Source organism: Mesoplodon densirostris, chromosome 12, assembly GCF_025265405.1.
Source record: "Mesoplodon densirostris isolate mMesDen1 chromosome 12, mMesDen1 primary haplotype, whole genome shotgun sequence".
In the NCBI taxonomy this organism is placed as follows: domain Eukaryota; kingdom Metazoa; phylum Chordata; class Mammalia; order Artiodactyla; family Ziphiidae; genus Mesoplodon; species Mesoplodon densirostris.
Window position 1 is genome coordinate 52,613,779 of NC_082672.1, and position 24,699 is coordinate 52,638,477.

General features: G+C 39.8%; 1 protein-coding gene across 3 annotated transcripts in view; it reads left to right on the forward strand.

Moving 5' to 3' along the window:
• PDSS2 (decaprenyl diphosphate synthase subunit 2) overlaps nt 1-24,699 on the forward strand; it is a 267,557-nt gene that overhangs the window by 228,864 nt on the left and 13,994 nt on the right. For all 3 annotated transcript variants that reach the window (XM_060114836.1, XM_060114837.1, XM_060114835.1), the window contains one exon: nt 3,376-3,408. In XM_060114836.1, coding sequence (XP_059970819.1) covers nt 3,376-3,408 — 33 coding nt within the window. The remainder of the gene's footprint in view (nt 1-3,375; nt 3,409-24,699) is intronic.

Genomic DNA, 24,699 nt, shown 5'->3' on the forward strand with positions numbered 1-24,699 from the left:
AGATACTAACTCACATAGCAGCTGGAAATATATATTATATACCTATAAAGATCTAAATATTTATAGTATTTTGTTTTATAAAATAAATGATACTTTTATGTACAAGCTAAAGCAGTCAAGGGTGAAATGATTTCAAAGGACTGGAATGTTTGTTGTGATAAAATAAAAAGGACATTCAGGTGAGCAACATATCAACAGTTACAGCCTGTTCAGGTGGTAATGGCCATGGTAATCGTGCTGTCATTTTATGTAGGCTTCTAGTCTCAGCTTTCAAAACATTTAAGAGCTGGGCTTCCCTGGTGGCACAGTGGTTGAGAGTCCGCCTGCCGATGCAGGGGACACGGGTTCATGCCCCGGTCCGGGAAGATCCCACATGCCACGGAGCGGCTGGGCCCGTGAGCCATGGCCGCTGAGCCTGCACGTCCGGAGCCTGTGCTCCGCAACGGGAGAGGCCACAGCAGTGAGAGGACCGCGTACCGCAAAAAAAAAAAAAAAAAAAAAAAAAACATTTAAGAGCTGATGTTGAACAAATAGGGATTTACATACATGGCGTTTCTTTGCCGTCATCCCCAGCAAAGTATATCTCCACTGGGTGAAAGGGGGTGGCCAAGCTAGTAATACAAAATAAAGTGAGAAGGTTTGAAAAACTTGTGATTCTGTAAAAATATTGAATCACTATATTGTACACCTGAAACTAAAATAATATTGTAAATCAACTATACTTCGATTTTTTTAAAAAGGAAAATAGCTTGTAACTGATTAAGCACAAGTACTTCAAAATAATAGAGTTCTCTAAGATGATTAGTTTATAAACAAGGTATGTGATGAGACTACTCTACATGTCCTTATCTGTAAACAGCATTATAGTTACTATTACTACCTGAAAAAACTGAATTTTTTTTTTCTGAGACAATTGGGGAAATGGCTCAATACGTCCAAAAGGAAAAGTCCACCTACATCATTGTAAATTATAGTTTCTCTGCACTTTACACTGCAACCTCAAGATATGAAAGGTACTCAACTTTCTAACTTTCAACAGATACCACTTTCAACACTTCGACCATGTCCTTTGTGTTAAACACTGTAAGGTGAGGATGTTGAAAGTGCAAGAATGAAGAGGTGGTTAGAACAGAAACAAGACTGAAAGTAGTGAGGAAATGGCAGATGTGTTTCAGGAATGAGTTGTTTGACAGTAGGAATAATTCCACAGGGGTCCCAGTTTGTGCATCATTGGAAAAGTGCTGTGCCTGAGCAACCCATGCTGATCAGCAAGAGACAGGGAAAGGACAAACAATTGAAAAGGTGGAAAACTGGTGACCACAGGATCAGCCTCCATGTCAGATATCCCTTAACCTAAAATGAATTCGAGAGACAGCTGAGAGTTTGAGAACTTAAAGACTAAGCATATTGTGAAATGCTGCTGCTGAAATTTTGGTCACAAGCCATGGATTATTCATGAGATCAAGGCCAGTTCATATTTGCACAATATGAAAGTGAGTAGCTAGGTCATGAGTGCACAATGCAGATGTGCTCAAGGGCTCCACACTGCTCCTGCAGAAGTTATAGTGCGGGGAGAGAGATTTCAGTGTAGACAAAACTGTTTTATCTTGGGAAAAGATGTCCACAGACAAACAAACAAGTAAATATGAAATATCTGAGCAGAGAGAAGAATGAGCCTGGTTTTAAAATACCTGCAAGAACCGATTCTCATTCCTGTTGGTATATTGCATCTCAGGACTAATTCAAACCCTTCTTAGTTCACTGAAACTCCTAGATCCCAAAAACATCTTTGAAGAGCAGATTGAAAACCAAGAATTCTTTTTTATAGTATATTGGTTGCAGAGGCCTTTTGTTTCATTGAAAGTGTACAAGTCACAGTATTAACTGAGTCGTTTGTGATAGTGCCAACAGCTATACATGAGCAGTGTCTTATTAGAAGTTGCCTTTTATGAAAACAAGAAAAACAAAATGCAGGCATCTTTGGATAAATTTTTAAAAGATTATAAAAAAGCAAGAAGAGTCAGGACTAATGTTATAAAGATCTCATTTTCTCTCATGAAAGTAATCTACCCACATTTATTATCTGTATAGTGTCATTTTGGACTCAGGAACAAAATGGTCTCAAGACCTAACCTATTCATAAGTTGAAGGGCTCTTGCTCTGTGCAGAGGTGGCAGGAGAAGTTTTGTTCTGAAGTCCACAAAAAATGAGCTTACCTACCAGCAAATACTAACACATTGGTTGTCTCTATTATGTTCAGATTTGATACATAACACTTTTGAGTATATGTTTTCATTTTAAGTTGTTCTTTAATAACTAAAAATAATTTAAAATAAAATTTGACCTCATACAGGATGTCTCCTACCTCCAGCTTTCTTCCCTCTCCTCATCCCTGGTGACAGTGGGATGGAGGTGGGTGTCTTTTGGCATGATACAACATATTAAAAATTACGCCAAAGGAAGTGGAAGACTTGACCCCATAGATTACTCATTGTAGAGAAGGAAATATGTCATTACAGTGGAACCATCTGATAGTCACCACTTTAACCAAGCGATCAAATTTATAGCATTATTAAGAGTAGGACAGCCTGACATTTGGTGCCTCCCACATTGATGCAATATGAAGTATATAATATTCCATGTAAAATATTCTTGCCAAAAACGTTTAACCTAAACCTAAGCAAGCTTCTTCAGACCCAACTTTCAGTTTGTAAGCACACAGGGACAAGTTAAATGACACCATGAAGAAATAATATGACAAATCCAGAAAGAGACATTTTATACGACAGCTGCCCTGGTCTCCTCAAAAAGTCAGTTACTTTAAAAGTTAATGATTTTTATTTTCATTTCTTAAAAAACGGGGAGGGGCTAGTCTAGATTTAAAAGGCGAAACAGAGACATAAAAACCAAGTGCAGTGTGTGAATCTTGATTAATTCTAGTTTGAGAAAAAAAGCTAAAATAAAATATATTCTTGGGACAGTGGGGGAAATTTGAACATGGGTTGTATGTCAGATGATATGGCATTATTGTTAGTTTTTTTAATTTGAAAGTGATCATGTATGAGATGTCCTGTGCTTACAAGATGTGTGCTGAAGCATGAAGGGGTGAGAGGTCATGGTGTCTGCCACTGTCAAACCTAGAGTGTATATGTGTGCTTGTGGTACTGTTCTTACAACTCTTCAATATGCTTGAGAGTTTTATTTATATGTATACACATACATACATATATATATTTCACTATATACATATATAGAGACAGAGAAGGGGCGAGGTGAGGGGAGAGAGAGTTGACTTATTCTTTGAGAAGCAAAAGTTATAGAAATACTAAATGATTTTTAAAGAACTAATTAATTTCCCCCTCTTTTCTGTTTTAGGCTCAACGGAAAGGAAGATTAGACTATGCTAAGGTAGGTAGATATTGTACCTTCTACACAGTTTTATACATTTCACTTTGACGTTTGCTTTTTGTTTATATTTGAAAGGTCAAAAGAGAGTCATCACATTCAAAGCTGACTAGCAGGTAAAATAGGATTCATTTAATGATAAGCTTATTGACTGAATGCCTGCGTCATTCCAGGCACTGTTAGGTGTTGGGAATACAAGAGTGAACCAGATCAACTCTTTCTTTCGTGACATTTACAAGCTAGTGGGGGAGATGGGTAACTAATAAACAACTAAATGGATGCATAATATAACATCAAATGGTGGTAAGTGTTGTGAAGAAAAACTGGGTAAGCACCAACCATTGCTGAAAAAATGCCTTTGGACTATGGAAAACAGCTTTTAGCATCATCAGCTAATACCTGGGAAGCACCATTCAGGGCAGATTTGGATTTCTAAAGGCAGTATTTTTCATATCACCGGTGGGGCTTTTGAAAACATACATGCCTGGGTTACCACAGCATAATACCCTCTTCCACCAACATCAAAATCCACTGGTGGGCAGAGCAGGGCGGGGGCAGGATGGAAGGGTTTGAAAAAAAGCTCCACAGATAATTCTGACACACAGCCTTGTTCAAAAACTGCTGTGGAATTTCAGATTTCAGTGCACCAGTGCAAGCCTATGAACACACTTGGGTCACATTCTGTTTTCTCCTGAGGAACAAATGGAATATTTTAGCAGGTGTGTGGGATGCATACAGCTGCTTGGCTAAAGGAACATGCTAACCATCTGGTTTTTGCAACAGTCAAGAATAGCCAGAGTGTGAGCACACCTACATGCCAAAGACAAGGAGGAAGAAGTGGGACCTGTAAGGGCTCTGCTTGCAGTGGGACAACCGAAACCCTCAGTGATCTCTCCAGGGCTGATCCAGAACCTTTGCTCTCCTGACAGCCCTGAAGTGCACACCCCTGGCTCCATGCCTTTTCCTTGCCTGAAATGCAGGTCCTCCTTTTCTCTATCTCACAAACTTTTGCATTCTTCAAGAAAAATTAGATTAATAGGAGCACCTCTAAACTGAGGACTTCTGTATCTGTCACTGTATCTTAGATGTCTACTTGAGCCTTATACCCAAATGGTCTCCCACAGACAAAGAAGCTCAAAGTGTCTTAAACTGAACTCAGCATCTTCCCAACATCTCTGGTCCCTTTTTTTTTTAATAGACTTTTATTTTTCAGAGCAGTTTTAAGTTCACAGCAAAATTGAGCAAAAAAAGTATAGTTTCCATTACCCCCTGACCCCACACAGGCACAGCCTTCCCCACTACCAGCATCCTGCTGCAGAGTGGTACCTTTGCTACAATCAGTGAACCTGCATTGATGCATCTTTATAACCCAAAGTCCATCGTTGACATTAGGGTCCAGTCTTAGTGTTTTATCTCTGGTCCTTGTTACTCATTCTGTCTCCTGATGTTGGCACCGTCATCCCACCAGTCAACCGTGTGAGAAACTTAGAAGTCACTCTCAAATGCTCTTACCCCCTCACCTCTATGTTCCATGACCAAGTCACATCAGTTTTATATCCTACATTTTCTTGAATCCAGCCCCTCCTCTTGATCTCTCTTTCATTGTTCATGTTGAGTCTTCTCATCTGAACCACTAGGAAGCCTACTGACTGGTCTCTATGCCTCTCTTTTGTCCCCACAGATCCATCGCCAGCCAGAATGTCTATCTAAACCACAAATCTGGCATTTTCACATTCCAGCTTAAAACCTTCCTTGGCTCCATGTTGTCTATAAGGCAAATTCAGAGCTTGCTAGAGTGGCATATAAAGCACTGTGGTCTCATCCCCTGGAGGGACTCTCCAGCTTTGTCCCCTCCTACCCTGTGCTCCAGCGGCACCAAATTACATAAAACATACTGTTTCTGTTCTCCGTGCCTTGACCCATGCTGTCCCCTCTGCTTGGAATGCAGCAGTGTCCCCCTTTATCTGGCTACCCCTGCCTCTTCTGTAAGGCTTAATGTAGGATCATCTTCAAGAGGAAGTCCTTCCTGGTTCCCTAGGCTGGATGGGGTGTTTTCCTCCATTCTCTAACACACTGTGCATCTCTCAGTCATTGCACTTAACTCTGTTATTTTATAATGACCATTTATGAGACAGATCATAGACTGTGAGCTCTTTGAGGGCAGAGACAGTATCTTATTTGTGTGCTTGGTGCCCAACACAGTGCTTGGCACTTGGTAAATGGTGAGTGAGTGAGTGAGGCCATAAGAAAATAGAAGACCCATAAAGTTAGTTACAGGAGGTATTCTGGTATAGGGTTTTTTATTTCAATCAGAGAGGAAAGGAAAGCTTTTGACACAAGTGGCAGGTATCAGCAGGGATAAGAAGATTGCTTGGGAAGGTTGTAATAAACTAGCTTGGAGACAAATGCTGGGATTTCACTGTGATAGTAAAGGAAATAACTTATAAATGAAAAAGTAAGGGAAATGACATCATGATTTGGCAATAGAGTGATTATTTATCATTGATGCTTAGTTATGACTCAGAGAACTCCTTTAGGATTTCTTATTGCAGAAGCACCTGATAGTGGAAGAGACTGGAAGAAAAGAAAAGAATATGGGGCACAGATAGAGCACCCTGAACCGAGCAATGGCTCTGTTACCAACTCACTGCAAAATCTGTTATCAACCACTTAACCTTTTAGGTCTTCCCTCAGTTTCCTTAGTATAAAAGGAGCAGTTTAGAATAGTGCTGTTCTACTCTTTAGGCCCAAATGTGAGAGGAGACGTTCTTTTTTCGGGGAGAGGGAACATTCTTATCTTGTGTACTACTGCGGTCCAGATTCGTTCCTTCATCCGCTTCATACGCCCAAGCACTGTGGATCTGATATTTAATGTGTGTGAGGCGCTGTGCTGGGGCTGACTACCGCCACAACCAGGACTGACTCAGACCTTCCTATTGAAAGTCCACCTTTTCTCTGTTTTTTTCTCTCTTTAACATTTATCATAATCTAAAATTATCATTTTTATTTAGTTGCTTGTTTTTTCTGTCTTCTTCCACTAAAATGTAAGAGCCCTGAAGGCAGGGCCTTCAGTGGCCTTGTCCATGGTTGCATCGTCTGTACCCAGCACAAGCTTATATATAGGGGTGCGTGACAAATGCGTATGGATGAGTGCTGCATTCGTGCAATGCTAGGAGAAGTGCAGGAAGCTAAGAGGTCTGGAATTGGGGTTTGTAGACTCAAATTAGCCATTTAAAGAGTATATTGACTATAAAACACAGTCCATCCCTATGTTCAGTAGCCCTAAGGTTGCCTTCCCAAGTGCCCAGTGAGAATATTTCTCATGCCAATAAACAGAAACCCACCCTGCTAGAGTATGTGGTGCTGTGCTGTTATTTAAGGGATCTAGGTGATTAACCCAGACCTATCATCCATACATAGACCCAAATCCAAGTACCATGGGTAAAAACAATTATATCCATCCCTACCAAGTGTCGGGGAGATGTCTGCAGGGTCCTGCTCACAGTATTATCTCTTACGTAGCATATCATGGGTCCATGATATGGTCCTGGTGCTCATGCTGACTGATGCAGAGATCATGCTAGGCAGCTTAGGACTCCCCTGGTGGGTTTATCTGTAAAACTACATTTTTTTTTTTTTAAATTTTTGGCTGTGCCAGGTCTTAGTTGCGGCACGCAGGATCTTTGTTGCGGCATGTGGGATCTTTAGTTGCGGCATGTGGGATCTTTAGTTGCGACATGTGAACTCTTAGTTGCAGCTTGCATGTGGGATCTAGTTCCCCGACCAGGGATTGAACCCAGGCCCCCTGCATTGGGAGCGTGGAATCTTACCCACTGGACCACCAGGGATGTCCCTCTGTAAAACTACATTTGAAAAACTCAATGGCCATTTCTGGAGAGTGTCATGAGATTTATTTATTGCTGGAGATTTCTTTATTTCCAAGTGGTGAGTGTTTTCTCAAAATCCAAATTTTATCTGAAAAATCAGATTTTAAGAACCATAGAAAATTAGTTTGGCCGTGTGCTCTATGGCTTTGTATACCAGCTCTCCAATTTTGTCAGTCTCAGAATGGCAAGGAAGCAGGGGAGAGAGCAGAAGTGGCGATCAAAATCAGTCTCAGCTAGATCTCAAGAGTGCCTGTCCCATCCAGCAAAGCGGTGTTCTGTCCTCAAACACTCAGGAAAGAAACTGAATTACTTCTTAATTGAGTTCCTGTGGCGACAGAGCCTGGATGTGAATGCTTTACACCGCTGCACTGCCTTTCATCTAAAGATATCAAAGCACTCAGCAACTATTCATTCATTACGTCTCTCCCGCCTCTGGAAGGTGGTTGACACCGGCACAGGAGCACTCTGCCTACTCCTGAAGCTCCTCCACCGAGGGCTGGGCAGGAATGGAAGCTGTTTAACTGTAAGGCAATGCTACCCAGCCTCTAAAATGAAAAAAACAAGAAGTGTCTTACTTACCTAGTTAAAACTGCAGAACTTTTATTGGACAGAATGTAATTCCAGAAGTGAATTGTGACCAGAAAACTGGTGCCGACAGTTTTGCTCCTATGCGCGATGCAATGGGGATCTTCATTACAGTGATTGGTCTGCAGCCCTGAGTGTGTCTCTCTCATGGAATAGGGAACTAGTCCATGTTCCCTAGGTTTCTGGCCCCAAGCAGATTGAGTTCAGTGTTAGAGGGAAGAGTGCCACCTATTGAATTGTAGAAATTCATGGGCGTGTGTCAGGACCAGTGGAGAAGTTTCTCAGGCCACATTCACTCTTGGTTTGCTATGGTAACTAATATATATGTCTGAAGGAAGACGAGCATGTTGACTACTCTTACTTAGAAAAACATCTACAAACGTCTGTGTATTTTCCCCAGCTGGAGCTGAGCGTATGCCGGTAGTTTAGCCTACTGCTGCTTGAAAGAAGCATGCTGCTCAAAGACTGAGGCAGATGGTATTTTTACCACTTCAGGCAAAACATGGCACCTATGGTTTGGCTTTCTACAATTTTAATTTTTTTAACACTTTCAAAAAGGCTGGCTTAAATATCTCCATCACAGACATACAGACTTTTTCTCAATTTCCTGTTAATAATTGCTTCAGGTATACAAATATGAATAAATATCACTTGGTCAAAACCAGACTCTCAGCCATGTGGGCCGGCCTCCTGCTCATTCTTCCCCAAGTGCCTAGGACTGGGCCTTACATGGGCGTTGACAGTCATGCTGATTTTGACACAAAGACTCTAAATGGTTTGCGAGAGCTTTCTTTGTATCCATCTCCAGTCTTTACTGTGTAGTTCATATAATTTTCCCCATGACTCAGTACAGAAAAGAAAGTTGTTTTTCATGTCTTCTTACTGAGGTTCACTCGAAGCACAGAGAATTGCTCAAGGTTAAGTAAGCACTTGGTAAAGAAAGATTTTGCAGGTGTTGATTTATCAGGCATCCAGTTCTCAGTCAAACGTGAGAGAGGTTTTTTGAAAGGAGTGGGTTTTTGCCGTGCCCCCTCTCCTGGAATTTGTTCAGGGTCCCAGAGTAGCGCATTCCCCTGCCTCTCAGGCACAGCGTCTAGAGCCCCTGCCCTCCTCTTTCCTCCCTGCCCTCAGAAGGCCCTGCACATTTTGTTTTATTATAAAACGCATTTGCATAGGGTACACATTAAAATTCCCTTCCCAGCAGCAAACTGTGCTGTCCACAGACATTTGCATTTGCATGATTACATATCATCATTTCCCTTTAAGAAGAAAAAGAGTCTTTCGTTTCCAAGGCTTGCCCTTTAGCCATTTCTTCTCATTTATTATCCATAGATTGCTTCAGCCATTTTGCTGCCTATTGAATCCAAAATTCTTTTTTGAACCTTGAGTATAGTATAGGAAATTTTCTGTAAGTATTACTGTCCTTTGTTTACTGACAAAGCCAGACTTTTTTTTTTTGGCAGACAATTTTTTCCTGCTTGTTCTTTCCCATAACCCTAGCTAACTGGCTCTGAGAATTTTTCACATTGGCACATTTAGAGACCAGATGTTGCTGTGTTTTCTCTTCCCTGTACCCCTTTCTTGGGCAGATGCTCCTTCTCCTACCCTGGGACTTCGCATTAGCTCCTTTGGTAAAATATTCCAAACAGCATCACTGTATGCACTAAATCTCTCATTTCTTCTAACCGCTTGAAGCTGTCTTAACATTTAGGATTTCTGTTTTAGTGATAATTATGGAGACTACGTAGAAGCATTGACATTCCCCTCTCCCATCTTTTTTCATTAAAGTCTTGTGGTCCAATTAGATGAGATGTTTATAATACAATTTAAAGGAAAAAAATCCAAATCCAAATACCATTATGATAGGGATACAGCTATATAAAATTTTATATGCTTGATAAAGACTGGATGACAACGTGTAAAAATGTAAATAAGGGCATTAAGGTAATACATCTGAGCAGGGTTTTTTTCTGAAAGCTATCTGTTTTAAAAGTGTAGACTCTGATTTGAATTGGAATTTTTCCAGATTACAACCTGAGCTACTGAGAATTGAAAAATAACTTGCCTGAACTCATGTTTTTAGTGACATAACCAGCATTTAATTCTAGGCTCCTAAAGAATTGCTTGCTTCTATGGCAATAGAAGGAATACACCATTGGAAAATGTGGGGTTTTTTAAAAAAAAATTTTTGATTGAAGTATAGTTTATTTACAATGTTGTGTTAGTTTCAGGTGTACAGCACAGTGATTCAGTTATATATATTTAGTTGAATATATGTATATATATTCTTTTTCTTTTCCCTTATACGTTATTACAAAATATTGAGTATAGTTCCCTGTGCTATACAACAGGTCCTTGTTCGTTATCTATTTTATATGTAGTTGTGTATACATGTACATCTCAAACTCCTAATTTATCTCCACCCCTTCCCCATTGGTAACCATAAGTTTGTTTTCGGAAATGTGATTTTTTTTACACTGTGAATTTTTGTGTGAGGGCTGAAGTTGTGGTTGAGGTGCTGGGGAACAGTTGAGTAAGACAGAAACGTTGTACACCGAGCCCACAGTGCAGGCGCTGATCTGATGACCTACCCACAGCAGAGGGGTGGGTGCTGGAAGACACTGCCAGAACAGCCATCTGAAAGTTTTAAATCCTCCACTCCTTGTTTCCTTAAAAATCAGATAAAACCAGTTGTTTTTCTTTTGGCAATCACATTTCAGAAAAGTGGGGTATTTTTTGTTTTGGGTTTCTTTTTTTTTTCAGCGATAATGAATAGGTTTTGTTTAATCTTTTTTTCAAAACAATTAATTTACTAAAGCCAGTTTTTGCAACCACTGCTTTGATTCCAAATCTCCTTCAAAATACAGTTATCAATGATGGAAAAATAATCATTGATCAATTTCTGTCTGTAATAAAACAAAGAAGCTTTTGCACCATGTGAAACTTTTAATCAAAAATAAATTCTAGGACTTCCCTGGTGGCACAGTGGTTAAGAATCCGCCTGCCAATGCAGGGGACACGGGTTCGAGCCCTGGCCTGGGAAGATCCCACATGCCGTGGAGCAACTGAGCCCATGCGCCACAACTACTGAGCCTGTGCTCTAGAGCACACAAGCCACAACTACTGAAGCCCGCGCGCCTAGAGCCCGTGCTCCACAACAAGAGAAGCCACTGCAGGGAGAAGCCCGCGCACCACAACGAAGAGTAGCCGCCACTCTCTGCAACTAGAGAAAGCCCGCACACAGCAACAAAGACCCAACACAGCCAAATAAATAAAATTAATTCATTCATTAATTAAAAATAAATAAAATAAGAAATAAATTCTAATTCCACATGCAGTAGTCAGTATCTTGAGCCAAGAGTTGTGCCTTATTATGAGCCCTCAAGTCTTTTTGCAAAACAGTCACCCTCTGGACATTCATTCATTCATTCCCCGTTATCAAGCTAGTTCTTTTCCTCCTTAAGTCTCTGAGTGTGTTATTTTGCATTTGTCCCCAGTGACTATCATCTTGCCCTGATGATCTATTCCACTAATATCTTAATGTTATTTTAAAATTAGATTCTCATTCTCTGAGGTGTTAACAATCCCACACACCTCAATGGCATCAACAGATTTAATGATCATAATCTCTAGTCCCTTGTGGACCATGAATAAAATTATTAAATGATAAAAACGATAAGCCTCTTTATGACATCAGAAAATATTGCCATCCTCTCAGTTGTTCACCCAAGTACTATTGATACTCTATTTTTTATTTTATTTTATTTTATTAAATTTTATTTATTTTTTGTCTGCTTTGGTTCTTCGTTGCTGTGCACGGCTTTCTCTAGTTGCGGTGAGCAGGGGCTACTCTTCAGTGCAGTGTGCGGGCTTCTCATTGTGGTAGCTTCTGTTGTTGCGGAGCACGGGCTCTAGGCACGTGGGCTTCAGTAGTTGTGGCACACGGGCTCAGTAGTTGTGGCGCACGGACTTAGTTGCTCCGCGGCATGTGGGATATTCCCGGACCAGCGCTCGAACCCGCGTCCCCTGCATTGGCAGGTGTATTCTTAACCACTGCGCCACCAGGGAAGCCCTATTGATACTCTTTAAATTCAATCCTCTAGGCAGTTATAAATCTTCTTTATTTTTCTTCAAATCATATATTCCTAGCTTATTGGTCTTTAATCTCTAATTTTATATATAAAACATTATTTAGTTAGTGACAATAGTATTTATTGGGGCAATCTCTCCCATCCTTAGATTCATCATTCTGAATTACTGGGTCCTAAAAAATTACATGTCTGCATAATATCTAACATTTATCAGGAAGCTACGGCAAACTTAGATTGTTGATGAAGACCAGTTCTTAATTGTAAGCCTGGAATCGAGTCTGGTTTTGCACACTGTTATACCCTGAGGGCCTAACACAGTTCCTGCCACATACTGGGTACCCAATAAATATATGCTGAACTACTGTTGAATGAATGAATGAATGAATAACCCAAGATGTGCCAGGTGTTTGTGCCTATATTCCTTTTAATTCGTAAGACATATTTGACCCCATCTTTGCTCCTCTTATTTCTCCCCAAGTATATTTTTAATCAAATGGTTACCTCCTCAATGCCATATACTCTCTGGGTTGAAACAAAGATTCAATTGGGGTAACCTTTTGACTCTTAGTCTAGAAAGCTAACTACAGATGCCCACCAGGCTGGTTCTGTGGGTAAATGCTTTGCACGGTGGGGTGGCTGGATTCAATTATTGTTCCCAGTTTGTGGTATCAGGAGCCACTTGTGCACAGGGAGAGCCTATATGACTTTATGTGGAGGATTGAGCCTTCTGTCCCCATAGAGGAGCCTGCTTAGTCCATGGAACAGTTTTAAGTAGAGCTGAAAAGAATGCTGTCTCCTTCCCTGTCATAAAAAAAAACAGTGGAGAGGCATGAGTTTTCCAAAAAGAGAATGAAAAGGGAGACACCTCTGTGTTGATGTTGAATGTGGCTTTTAGTAAGTCAGAAGTCTTTGTCATTACCTTAGATTGATATTTTCAAACTCATTCACTAATCCTACAGGCTGATTTTTTACAGAATTAAGAATTTTTGTCAAGATGTCTGATCTTTAAGAAAGCTGTAATTTGTTCATTTGGTACATCTGAAGACATTCCCTCATGTTTCCTAAGCAGTGTCTGCAGGCACTACTCAGCCTCCCCAATGACACGTGAGACAGAATATTGATCCTGGATGTGCTTAACCACCTTTCTGAAATAGCAAGGAGGCCGTGCCGCCTCAATTTTCAAACAGAATTACTGAGATAACAGTAGAGATCACAGGACCTGTAACATAGGTTGGTGATGTGTACAGTGCTCCTAACTGAAGATTACAGGTGAGTAGATCCTTTCTTTCCCCCAAGTCCTTGACTTTTTGGATTGATGAAAGATCTTACCTATCCACCAGATAGTAATAAAGCCAAAGATGTACCTCTGAAGATTGATTCCTGCATGGTGCAATGGTGCCCCCTATGGAAGGTCTCCCTGTTCTAGATCTAATGAAATTATGCTACCTTTTATCTTCATTCCTGACGAGATTTGTGTGCACCTGTTAGGAAAGGTTGTAGGCCTTTTGACGTCCTGTGGTCTCTGTCAGATGCATGCCATCGTACGCGTGTTTTTCACTGTGCACTCTGTTCAAGACACACACTAAGCACTTTAATCAAGTGGTTCTATCAGATTCTGTCTCTGAATCCCTTCATTTTATGGAGAAGGGATTGAATAAGCTAACAGCGTTCACAGTTAACTATCTCACAGTCATGATTCCACCTGAGTCCGCTGTCTCCACACCGTACTCTTCACTACCATACTGCTTCCCAAGGTGCTTTAGACATACTACAAAAAGAAGAGAGAATTTGTAGGCAGGCTCTGGTCTTAAAGAAATCCAGAAAATGGTATGCATTACTCTGTAATCTAACATAATTCTGGTCTCAAAAATAGTGATTGTCTAGTAAGTGACTGTCTTATCATTTATTTGCTGAACGAGTACAATGATTATTGTGATTTTTTTAAGCTGGTAAGCATTCTTCACTCTTTCAAGAAAGTTTTATAGGTATAACCATTTAAACCAAGTTCTTGATAAAGCAACTATACTCCAATAAAAATTAATTTAAAAAAATTTTTTAATAAACAAAAATATAGGGCTTCCCTGGTAGCGCAGTGGTTAAGAATCCACCTGCCAGTGCAGAGGACACGGGTTCAAGCCCTGGCCCGGGAATATCCCACATGCCATGGAGCAACTAATCTCATGCGCCACAACTACTGAGCCTGTGGTCTAGAGCCCATGAGGCACAACTACTGAGCCCGTGCACCACAACTACTGAAGCTCGCGTGCCTAGAGCCTGTGCTCCGCAACAAGAGAAGCCACTGCAATGAGAAGCCTGCACGCCGCAATGAAGAGTAGCCCCTGCTCGCTGCAACTAGAGAAAGCCTGCACACAGCAACGAAGACCCAATGCAGTCAAAAATAAATAAATAAAATAAATAAATTTATATAAATAAATAAATAAAAATAACACAAGTTCTCAGGACTTCCCCAGCAGTCCAGTGGTTAGGACTTCACACTTCCACTGCAGGGGGCACAGGTTCGATCCCTGGTCAGGGAACTAAGATCCTGCAAGCCATGCAGCGTGGCCAAAAAAAGTAAATAAAACAAGTTCTCATCACTGTTCTCTTGAGGAAGGCAAGGATCTATGTTAACAAATACCATAGTACCATAACGTCGAGCCCTCCTACATCTGGAAGAGGTGTTAATCCTGCAGATATGATTACAGTTACATGGCACAGAGTAACAGCGTCACCCCATACATTGATTCCTGCATTTGCCCCCAGTCTGATGCAATCTGCCTGGAAGGCATGGCTGAGGTATACATTGGTTTCATCGTCCTTGCTCTCAGTTGATGTAGTTTTCTAGTTATATGGTGTACATTCTAGTGATAGAAATCATAAATGAGTTTTGATCTCATCTTGTGTCAGGATGCATGTTAGGATGTCAAGAATCTAGGGTCACGTGGATGGTGTTGGCGGTGGTAATGGTAGTTTTAAGGTAATTGATCCCCAGGTATCAGCAGATGAAAAACCTGGACATGAGGAGGATTTAAGAAATGTATAAGATATGGACTCAAGTAAAATAATAGAAACCCACATTCACTCTTGCATAGTTTATGTATTCCTCAAATAACCCCCAGGACTGTTTACCTACATGATGTGCATGCTCTTGTCCCACAGTGTTCTTTTTAATTAAATAACCAGCATTGCATTTGTCATGAGATTGCAGAGCTTACTATTTATTGATTCACTCCTAAAAAAGCTACAGGCAAGAGTAGCTCATTGCTGGGGCTTCCCTGGTGGTGCAGTGGTTGGGAGTCTGCCTGCCAATTCAGAGGACACGGGTTCGTGCCCCCGTCTGGGAGGATCCCACATGCCGCGGAGCGGCTGGGCCCATGAGCCATGGCCGCTGAGCCTGCGCTGCAACAGGAGAGGCCACAGCAGTGAGAGGCCCGCATACCGCAAAAAAAAAAAGAGTAGCTCGTTGCTGCAATCTACAACCTATGATATGTTTTGCTTATTGAATTTCTGGTACAGAGTTTGCTAAAAAGCTTCATGGTCTCAGTTTTGCTTTTTGAATTGCAATGTATAGAATTAAGTTTTTCTTTGGAATATAGTACTAAAATTAAAAATTAGCTTTTTGAGTCAGGATATAGATAAATCAGTGATTATTTATAAATCATTAAATTTTCCTTCAGAAGACATGATAACCAAGAAGCAAAGATTGCTTTTCCTATGGAATTAAGCCTCAATTTAATATAATTCCATATTACTAACTTCAAATACCTTACCTATCTAATGTTAATGAAAGTTTATAAGTTAACTTTTAAAAACTAAACTAAATTGTACATTTATTCCATTTAATTACATTTTGAAATCAGGCACATCTACTCATATCGTGAGCTACAAGGTTGACCTCTGTTTCTTAAGTAGCAAACGTAACTTTGCCTGAATGCTCAGCCACAGAGTCAACAATTTAGGTCAGTTTTGATTATGGTAGTAAAATGTTTTTAATGAAAATATCTCTAAACTACATATATATATAATATATAGTTATATATCTTAAACTATGTGTGTGTTTGTTTAGAGGTATTTATACATATAATATACATATATATTCAGAAATGATAATTTGTATGAAATGTGTTGTTTGGTTATGTTCAGGTTTTTGTGGATAGTAGTTCACAGCACAGACTCATAAATGTACTTAGTTGAGAGGCTGAGCCTTGAAGTCAGTTCTGAAATCTCACTCTCAGTGGGAGGCCACACACCGTCCAGACCGAGCCTAACAGAGTCATGTGTGGAAGAGAGGGCGAGAAAAATGATACCTTACCTGTCTTTATTATGTTTTTTTCTTTTTTCCTTTTAAGGGGAATAGACTGAATTTTAAATGGTCAAGATGATTTGGAAATTCATTTTTCAAAACAAGCATGTTTCCTATTCACTAATAATCACAGTTTTTAAATATTTAAAACATCTTCATGAATCTATGTAAAATAATCTATGAATGTTTATAGTTAAAGGCAGGTACATCATTAAAAATGTTACACGTAAGGTTTGCAATGAACCCAGTGCTCACTTACTCTTCAAACCTTGCCTTTGTGTAGCATTTCATTGATGTCAGAGGAATTTCACATACATTATCTTATTTGTTCCTCATCATAATTGCCTGTGACATAAATACTACCTCTGTGATTTTATAGGTGAGGTGGGCTTAGAGAAGTTGCTTTGCCCAAGGTCACACATGTCCAGGTCCAGAGTTTCCCTACCAAAGTTTGCTCACTGCCTCTCTATGATTATTTTTCATATTTTTATGAAATAGCATAAATGAATTAATCAGTCTTAGGAGGAGAACATCTCATCATATTATAAGAAAAAAAAGGTTCCTGTGTGGCTTCATCTGGAGGATTCTGCTCCAAGGTGCTTGAAAGACCATCGTGTCTGGAAATACATGGCATTTTGTTTTTCCCAGAGTCCACCTCTCTTACCTCCCATCTCCATGGGCTTCCAGAACTTGGCCAGGGCAAAGAAGAACAGTGTAACAAACGTCATGTGTGTCCTGCACTCTCACACAGTTATACAGAATGATTTTAATTCTGCAAGACAACAAATAGAACGTGTTAAAAGTGAATATCTTAAAGCTCAATACAATTCTATATTATAGTAATTTTGCAGGCTATTTTACAAAAGAAAAATAATCTGATATTTTAGGGAACAGTAAAAATGTTAAAGCATGGGATAAATTATGTTTATCATTTTGAACTCATTGAATAATGCTTTATTATTAGCACTGAATAATGCTTTATTCAGTGACTTAAATGTAGTATGATGAACCCTGAAATTGGTTTTTAAAAAATCGTGAAAATGGGGCTTCCCTGGTGGCGCAGTTGTTGAGAGTCCGCCTGCCGATGCAGGGGACACGGGTTCGTGCCCCGGTCTGGGAAGATCCCACATGCCGCGGAGCGGCTGGGCCCGTGAGCCATGGCCGCTGAGCCTGCGCATCCGGAGCCTGTGCTCCGCAACGGGAGAGGCCACAACAGTGAGAGGCCCGTGTACCGAGGGAAAAAAAAAAAAAATTGTGAAAATGACATGAGGCAGTGTCCTGTTGTGTGAAACCCCAAATACCACTGCTGCAGGCAGAGTCTTTGGTTGAGATTTTTAGTTAAAAAAAAAAAGGTTTTATTATTAAGAATTTTTAAACTACAAATATATTAGCTTTGTTTTGTAACGCCGTAGTCTTGTTCAGTGCCTTTTTGTTTAAAAAAAAAAAAAGAAAAAATGTCCAGAAGAGTATACTTAATCAATTGAGATATGTATGGCTTTTTCTTCTCAGAAAATGTGGAAATTTTCCACCTCCAATTCCTATTGACATTTGTTCTACAACCATATGGCATTTTTCCTTGTGGTAGAAAAAAATGCATATATTGTAATAGAGGTACATAATTAATCTAATGATGGCTTCAGTTTTCTGTCATCTCTGTAAATATGGTTTTATCCAAAGGTATTTGACTTGATTTATTCTTTTAATCTGTGATGTGTATTTTAAAAGTTTGCCCTTGTGCAAAGGACATTATTAACATAGGTATGTGTTCTCTTCTCAAAGGAAATTCTAATGTTTTCCTAGATAGATAGATAGGTAGATAGATAGATAGATAGATAGATAGATAGATAGATAGATGGATTGACAGATACACACACACCTCATAGGGTATATAGAACAGAAGATAGATAGATAGATAGATAGATGTACAATCCTCACAACAGCCCTATGAGGTAGGTACTATTATATATATCTTATAGATATCTATATATATTATATAGATATAAATATATTACCACAGTGCTAGGCACATGTAAGTATGGGATTGTCTTTGTTGTTATTGCTATTATTAATATTATTACTATTTTAATATTGGGAAGCACTACCATTCTAATTGTATGTTGGCATATGAATTAATGTGACTGAGGAAATATAATAACTAAAAATTCTCTTATTTCCACCTCCTTCCACTTTTGCCAAAATAAGATATTTAATAAGGTCAGTAGATCAGTAGATTTTTTTTCCTATAGATCCTTTTAAATAATTCGTTTTTCTAAGCAAAAAGGAAATTTTTATGTTGTTTGTAGTACATTTCACAGTTTCTTGTATTAGAGAAAGGTTTTAATTGTAGCTTTTCCTTTTGTACCAAGTCTTGCCACTCAGAAGCTGGCAAAACCATTCAGCTGAAGCACCGTCAGCTAGGGTGTTGACGTTGCATGGGACCTTGGAGGCAGCCTTGTGCCACCTCCCCCTTCAGCTTAGAGTTTCATTCATACCTTTTTCTGATGTGAGCATCGAGTCGCTGAGGACTTTAAATAATAGGGAGTTAACAGCTTGTCAAAAAAAAAAACTATTCGTGTTAGACAAACTCTAGTCATTTGAAAGCTCTTTCTTGTTTGTTACTGAAATTAAAACTTCCTAGAAACCTCATCTTGCTCTTTGTTCTGTTCCCTGAAGCTTATAGAGCAAGACTGCTCCTTCTCCCATTTAATTGCTTTAGAAGTTTGAAGATGGGTTTAATATCTTCCTTTAATCCTTTCTTCCAGGTTAAACATTCCTTAAATGACATGTTTCCAAATATTTCTTCATCCCAACACTGGACCCTTTCTATCTTGTCAGTGTCCTTCTTGAGACATGGCACCCAGGACTGAACATAGTTTTCTAAACATGATTGACTATTAAAGATTGCGGTGAGACTGTTCCTGCCTGTCTTTGGGACATGTACATCTGTTTATACTGCCAAAGTTTGCGTTTGCTTTTTTTTTTTTTCAATATCTACATCATAGTTTTGGCTTATATACAGAATGTGGTTATCAAAGATTTTCAGCATTTTTTTATGAGTCACTGCCAAACTGAGGTTTAAACTTTTGCAATTAGTTTTTGAAACCTAAATGCTCAACGATACAGTTGCCCTGTTACATTTCATCTGGCTAGTATCAGTCTATTGCTCAACATGTCAAAACCATTAAGATTTTGATGCTATCCATGTGTTGCCTTTCTCTCTTGGCTATATGACATCTGAAAATTAAAATTTAATATGCATTTCTTCTTCATCTTCATTCAAGCACTGTGTTAAGGGAAAGGAACCAAGTATTGAGGCTTGTAGCACAACACTAGAGATCGCTTTTCTGCTCAATATAAATCCACTACTAAACATTTTCTAAGAATAGTTATTTTACGTATTTGAATCCATATTGCCAAACTCTTATACAGATCCCATTTCTCTGTCTTATCCACGACTAAGTTTCCATAATCTGTATATACTCTATCTTTACTATTTCTGAAGCTAACAGCCAAGTTAATATCAAAAGAAAAATGAGAGTGTTTTGTCATAATGTGCTCATTGTGACCCACCTACCTTGGGGCTGCTATCACTGCTGCCTTTTCTCGAGATCTCACAAACTGTCTATTTAATAACCTTTTCTGGAATTTTGCCGTAATTTTCATAAGCTCACAGATCTGTGTTCCAGAATGCACATTCGTCCTCATCTTTTTCTTTTTTGTCCTGTGTTGGAAGGCATTAGTCATTCGACTCTCCCATCTGTGACATTTCTCACAGTCTTTCAGTAGCCAGGAAGGACAGTTATGTGCGTTCTGAGCATGAGAGCAGAACAGAGGTGGGTGAGTGCGTCAGTGAAGGTGCCCTAGACCAGAAGCTAGGCCTCCAGAGTGAGGAGGAAGACAGAGAAGGGAAGTGTTAGAGGATGAAAGCTGGACAAGAACATCAGAAAAAAAGAGTGAGATAGTTGCTGCAGGGAGGGGCTCAGTGGGGTGCTGCACAGTTATTTGTCCTAGAGGATAATATGATGTTTGGAATGGGAGGGTGGGTGTTCTTGGAAAGCAAAGGACAACAGAAGCCAGGATGGTAGCTGCATCCAAGGCCCCCCTGACAACCTGTAATGGGCTATGTGAATGCACATTTCATCTTTAAAGGCCCCTCTTCATGGAATTTATTTTAGTCTTTACAACTTTGAACTCATTCTTCAGTTGTTCTATTTCCTTTTTCTTCTTTCAATAGTATATTATCTTTTTCTTTTTAACATCTTTACTGAAGTATAATTGCTTTACAATGGTGTGTTAGTTTCCGCTTTATAACAAAATGAATCAGCTATACATTTACATATATCCCCATATCCCCTCCCTCTTGCGTCTCCCTCCCGCCTCCCTATCCCACCCCTGCACATGGTCACAAAGCACTGAGCTGATCTCTCTGTGCTATGCGGCTGCTTCCCACTATCTATCTATTTTACATTTGGTAGTGTATATATGTCCATGCCACTCTCTCACTTCATCCCAGCTTACCCTTCCCCCTCCCCGTGTCCTCAAGTCCATTCTGTACGTCTGCATCTTTATTCCTGTCCTGCCCCTAGGTTCATTAGAACCATTCTTTTTTAGATTCCATATATATGTGTTAGCATACAGTATTTGTTTTTCTCTTTCTGACTTACTTCACTCTGTATGACAGACTCTAGGTCTGTCCACCTCACTACAAATAACTCAATTTCATTTCTTTGTATGGCTGAGTAATATTCCATTGTATATATGTGCCACATCTTCTTTATCCATTCATCTGCTGATGGACACTTAGGTTGCTTCCATGTCCTGGCTGTTGTAAATAGTGCTGCAATGAACATTGTGGTACATGACTCTTTGAATTATGGTTTTCTCAGGGTATATGCCCAGTAGTGGGATTGCTGGGTCATATGGTAGTTCTATTTTTAGTTTTTTAAGGAACCTCCATACTGTTCTCCATAGTGGCTGTATCAATTTACATTCCCACCAACAGTGCAAGAGGGTTCCCCTTTCTCCACACCCTCTCCAGCATTTATTGTTTGTATACTTTTTGATGATGGCCATTCTGACTGGTGTGAGGTGATACCTCATTATGGTTTTGATTTGCATTTCTGTAATGATTAGTGATGTTGAGCGTTCTTTCATGTGTTTGTTGGCAATCTGTATATATTCTTTGGAGAAATGTCTATTTAGGTCTTCTGCCCATTTTTGGATTGGGTTGTTTGTTTCTTTGATATTGAGCTGCATGAGCTGCTTGTGTATTTTGGAGATTAATCCTTTGTCAGTTGCTTCATTTGCAAATATTTTCTCCCATTCTGAGGGTTGTCCTTTCGTCTTGTTTATGGTTTCCTTTGCTGTGCAAAAGCTTTTAAGTTTCATTAGGTCCCATTTGTTTATTTTTGGTTTTATTTCCATTTCTCTAGGAGGTGGGTCAAAAAGGATCTTGCTGTGATTTATGTCATAGAGTGTGCTGCCTATGTTTTCCTCTAAGAGTTTTATAGTGTCTGGCCTTACATTTAGGTCTTTCATCCATTTTGAGTTTACTTTTGTGTATGGTGTTAGGGAGTGTTAATGGTATATTATCTTTTGCAAATACTTGCACATACTTGTTCTTACTCAACATACAGCCTTTACATCTGGGAGCCCCTTATTTTTGTCATCATCTCCTTCCCTCATGCATGCCCATCAGCCTTTAGCAGATTCTGACAAGGTTGTTTGTTTCTGAACATTTTCTGTGAGGAACAGCACTTGAAAAACACTTGTGGCAAGTGTCCTGGTGACAATACAAGCCTCTGGGTGGAGTCCCACACAATTTTTACAGGTTTGTACATCTCTCTTGTCAGCTCCTTCAAAACAGGGATAGTGCCCTGTCTCCACAGTGGTGCTCTGTGCAGAGGAAATGCTCAGCAGTGGAGGGGATCGTAGGCTCCTCCTTTTACCCCCCTGACCTTCTCAAATGAGAGCCCTGAGAGAGCTTATACAGTAGCCATTATTTTGGTCACTTTCATAATTAAGTATGACATTGTTGGAATTTAGTTTTTCAGAGGCTTCCATCACCCTTGAGCTTTATTTCCAGTTATAGTTAATGGCAATCTTTTCACTAAACTTATTTTTGCAATGCACTTTCCTAACATATAGTCTGGGTGTCCAAACCCATTCCTGCTAGGCCTTTCTAAGGACTGATTCTAATACCAAGATGGCATTAATTTTTTGTTAATTCCTATCACCTTTATATCCAATTATGCTGACATAATTAAGCAAAAAGCACTTCTTCTATCTTCTAATACGTAAGATTATCAGTTAGGCACACCAGGAATTTGTCAACTATAGAATGCAAGTTTTAGCAGATGTTCAGAGGTTGAAGTCCCGTATCATTACTGCATCATACCTTTCTGCCAGCTGTATAATCTCTATTAAGGAAGCATGGTCCACTTCTACCACTTGGTTGAGAGGTATGTGTTCTCTTCCCATAACAGCATGGCTTCCATTTGTTTCCTTTTACCCTTATCCAGCTGTTCAACCATTTAAAAACAAAACAAAACTTTAACATATTGTTTCATACTCCCTTACTCTCTATTTTATGGTTTCTTCAGAACAAGGTCTGCCCCGTCTTCCAGATGAGTTTTAGTATCCCTGTTCTCTCTAAGCACTCTATCTGGTTGGGTGAAAGAAAATTTGGGGCTATCTCCAAATCTTTTCCAGTGCTATAGAGCGGAAGAGCTCTGGATGTGCAGAAATGAAACCTAGGCCATTTCTCAAATTTGCTCTTGACTCTGGTCCACATCACTTAGCCTCTCTCATCCAGTGTCTTCTCCTGCAAAACGAGGTGAGAAGCGACGATGGTGCTTGGGGTTTCTTCTAGGTCTAAGGTTTTCTTCTGATTTCATTGGAGAGAAGCGACTGCTGCCCCCACATCTTCTAAAGCTGCTTAGATCCCCTGGCAAGGGCTTGCCTTTAATATTTTAAGAGGACTTTCAAACCAACTAGTTTTCAGAGGCATACAATGATTTCTCAAGAGGGTCTCATAAAAGCAACATTTATCACGGAAAAGGTGTTTAATAACACCTTTTAATAAATGTTAAATAATAATGCATTTTAAGTACTGTGGATCCTCTTTGTGTTAATATCTTTAATTGGATCCTCTAGCAGGGGATTTGGACTTAATTTATTTCGGGTGATTCTGCACTTACACAATTATTCAGTTGACTTCATTAGAGATTTAATTACATTATTGCCCTAAAGTGCTATATCAGGGAAATAAAATGCAGACTGATAATTCACGATTTTGTATTTTTTAATTTATCTTACAGCTAAAGTGTTTTTCAGGCCGTAAAGGCCAGAGTGGGCATACTAGCGTTTCTAGCCACATCCTAATATGGAAAGTTCTACCTATGCATCAACTGGGAATTTGCCCAGTCAAAATGTAGGGGAAGGCAAAAGCGGAAATTTTTTTTTTTTAATTGTGGTCTTTTCTCTTGCAGTTATTAGAACCAAGGTCACGGGCCCGATCCCTCAGTGTTCCATTCAACCCTCTCTGGTTCTGTAGCCCTATGACAAGCCCTCTAACAGTGGTCCTGGGGGCAGCAACTGTGTTTTCTCTGTACCTCCAGCCCCTACTATATACCTATACCATATAGGTGCCTAATAAATGCTTGCTAAATTTAATTTGAGCATCACAAGGACAACCCTTTGGAAGTGTGGTTAAAACAATATAGGACTTCCCTGGTGGCGCAGTGGTTGAGAGTCCGCCTGCCGATGCAGGGGACACGGGTTCGTGCCCCGGTCTGGGAAGATGCCACATGCCGCGGAGCAGCTAGGCCCGTGAGCCATGGCCGCTGAGCCTGCGCGTCTGGGGCCCGTGCTCCGCAACGGGAGAGGCCACAACTGAGAGACCCGCATACCGCAAAAGAAAAAAAAAAAAACGATATAAACCCAACATGACAGTTTTAAAATACAATCTCTCAAAATACATGCCCCGGGGAGTGAGGTACTCCCAAATCTGGCTAATCATTGGAATGATGCTAATCACTATTAGCATTTTAAAAAAGCATAAAAAAAAGAAGCATTTTTTTTTTAGGCCTTACTGAATCCATCTCCAGGAATGAGGCCTAGGCATCTGCATTTGAAAGCTCCCCAGATGAATCTTATGATCAGCCAAGTTTAGGAACTCCAACTTAATGTGTCTTTTGTCGCATTTATTTACAAAGGACAAGATTGTATTTTTCTGGATAAACTCATGGCCTAATCTATAGTAAAAACGAGTCTCATTTATGTGCTATTAATTATATCTAAAGGATTTCCTTTGAGCCAGTATATGTTTAGTTGGTGGAAGTGTATACAGATGCCTGTGAGGAATAATGCCTTCCATGAAGGATTAGATTACTGAGGAGTTCTGAAATGGGCATTTTACACGTGGAAG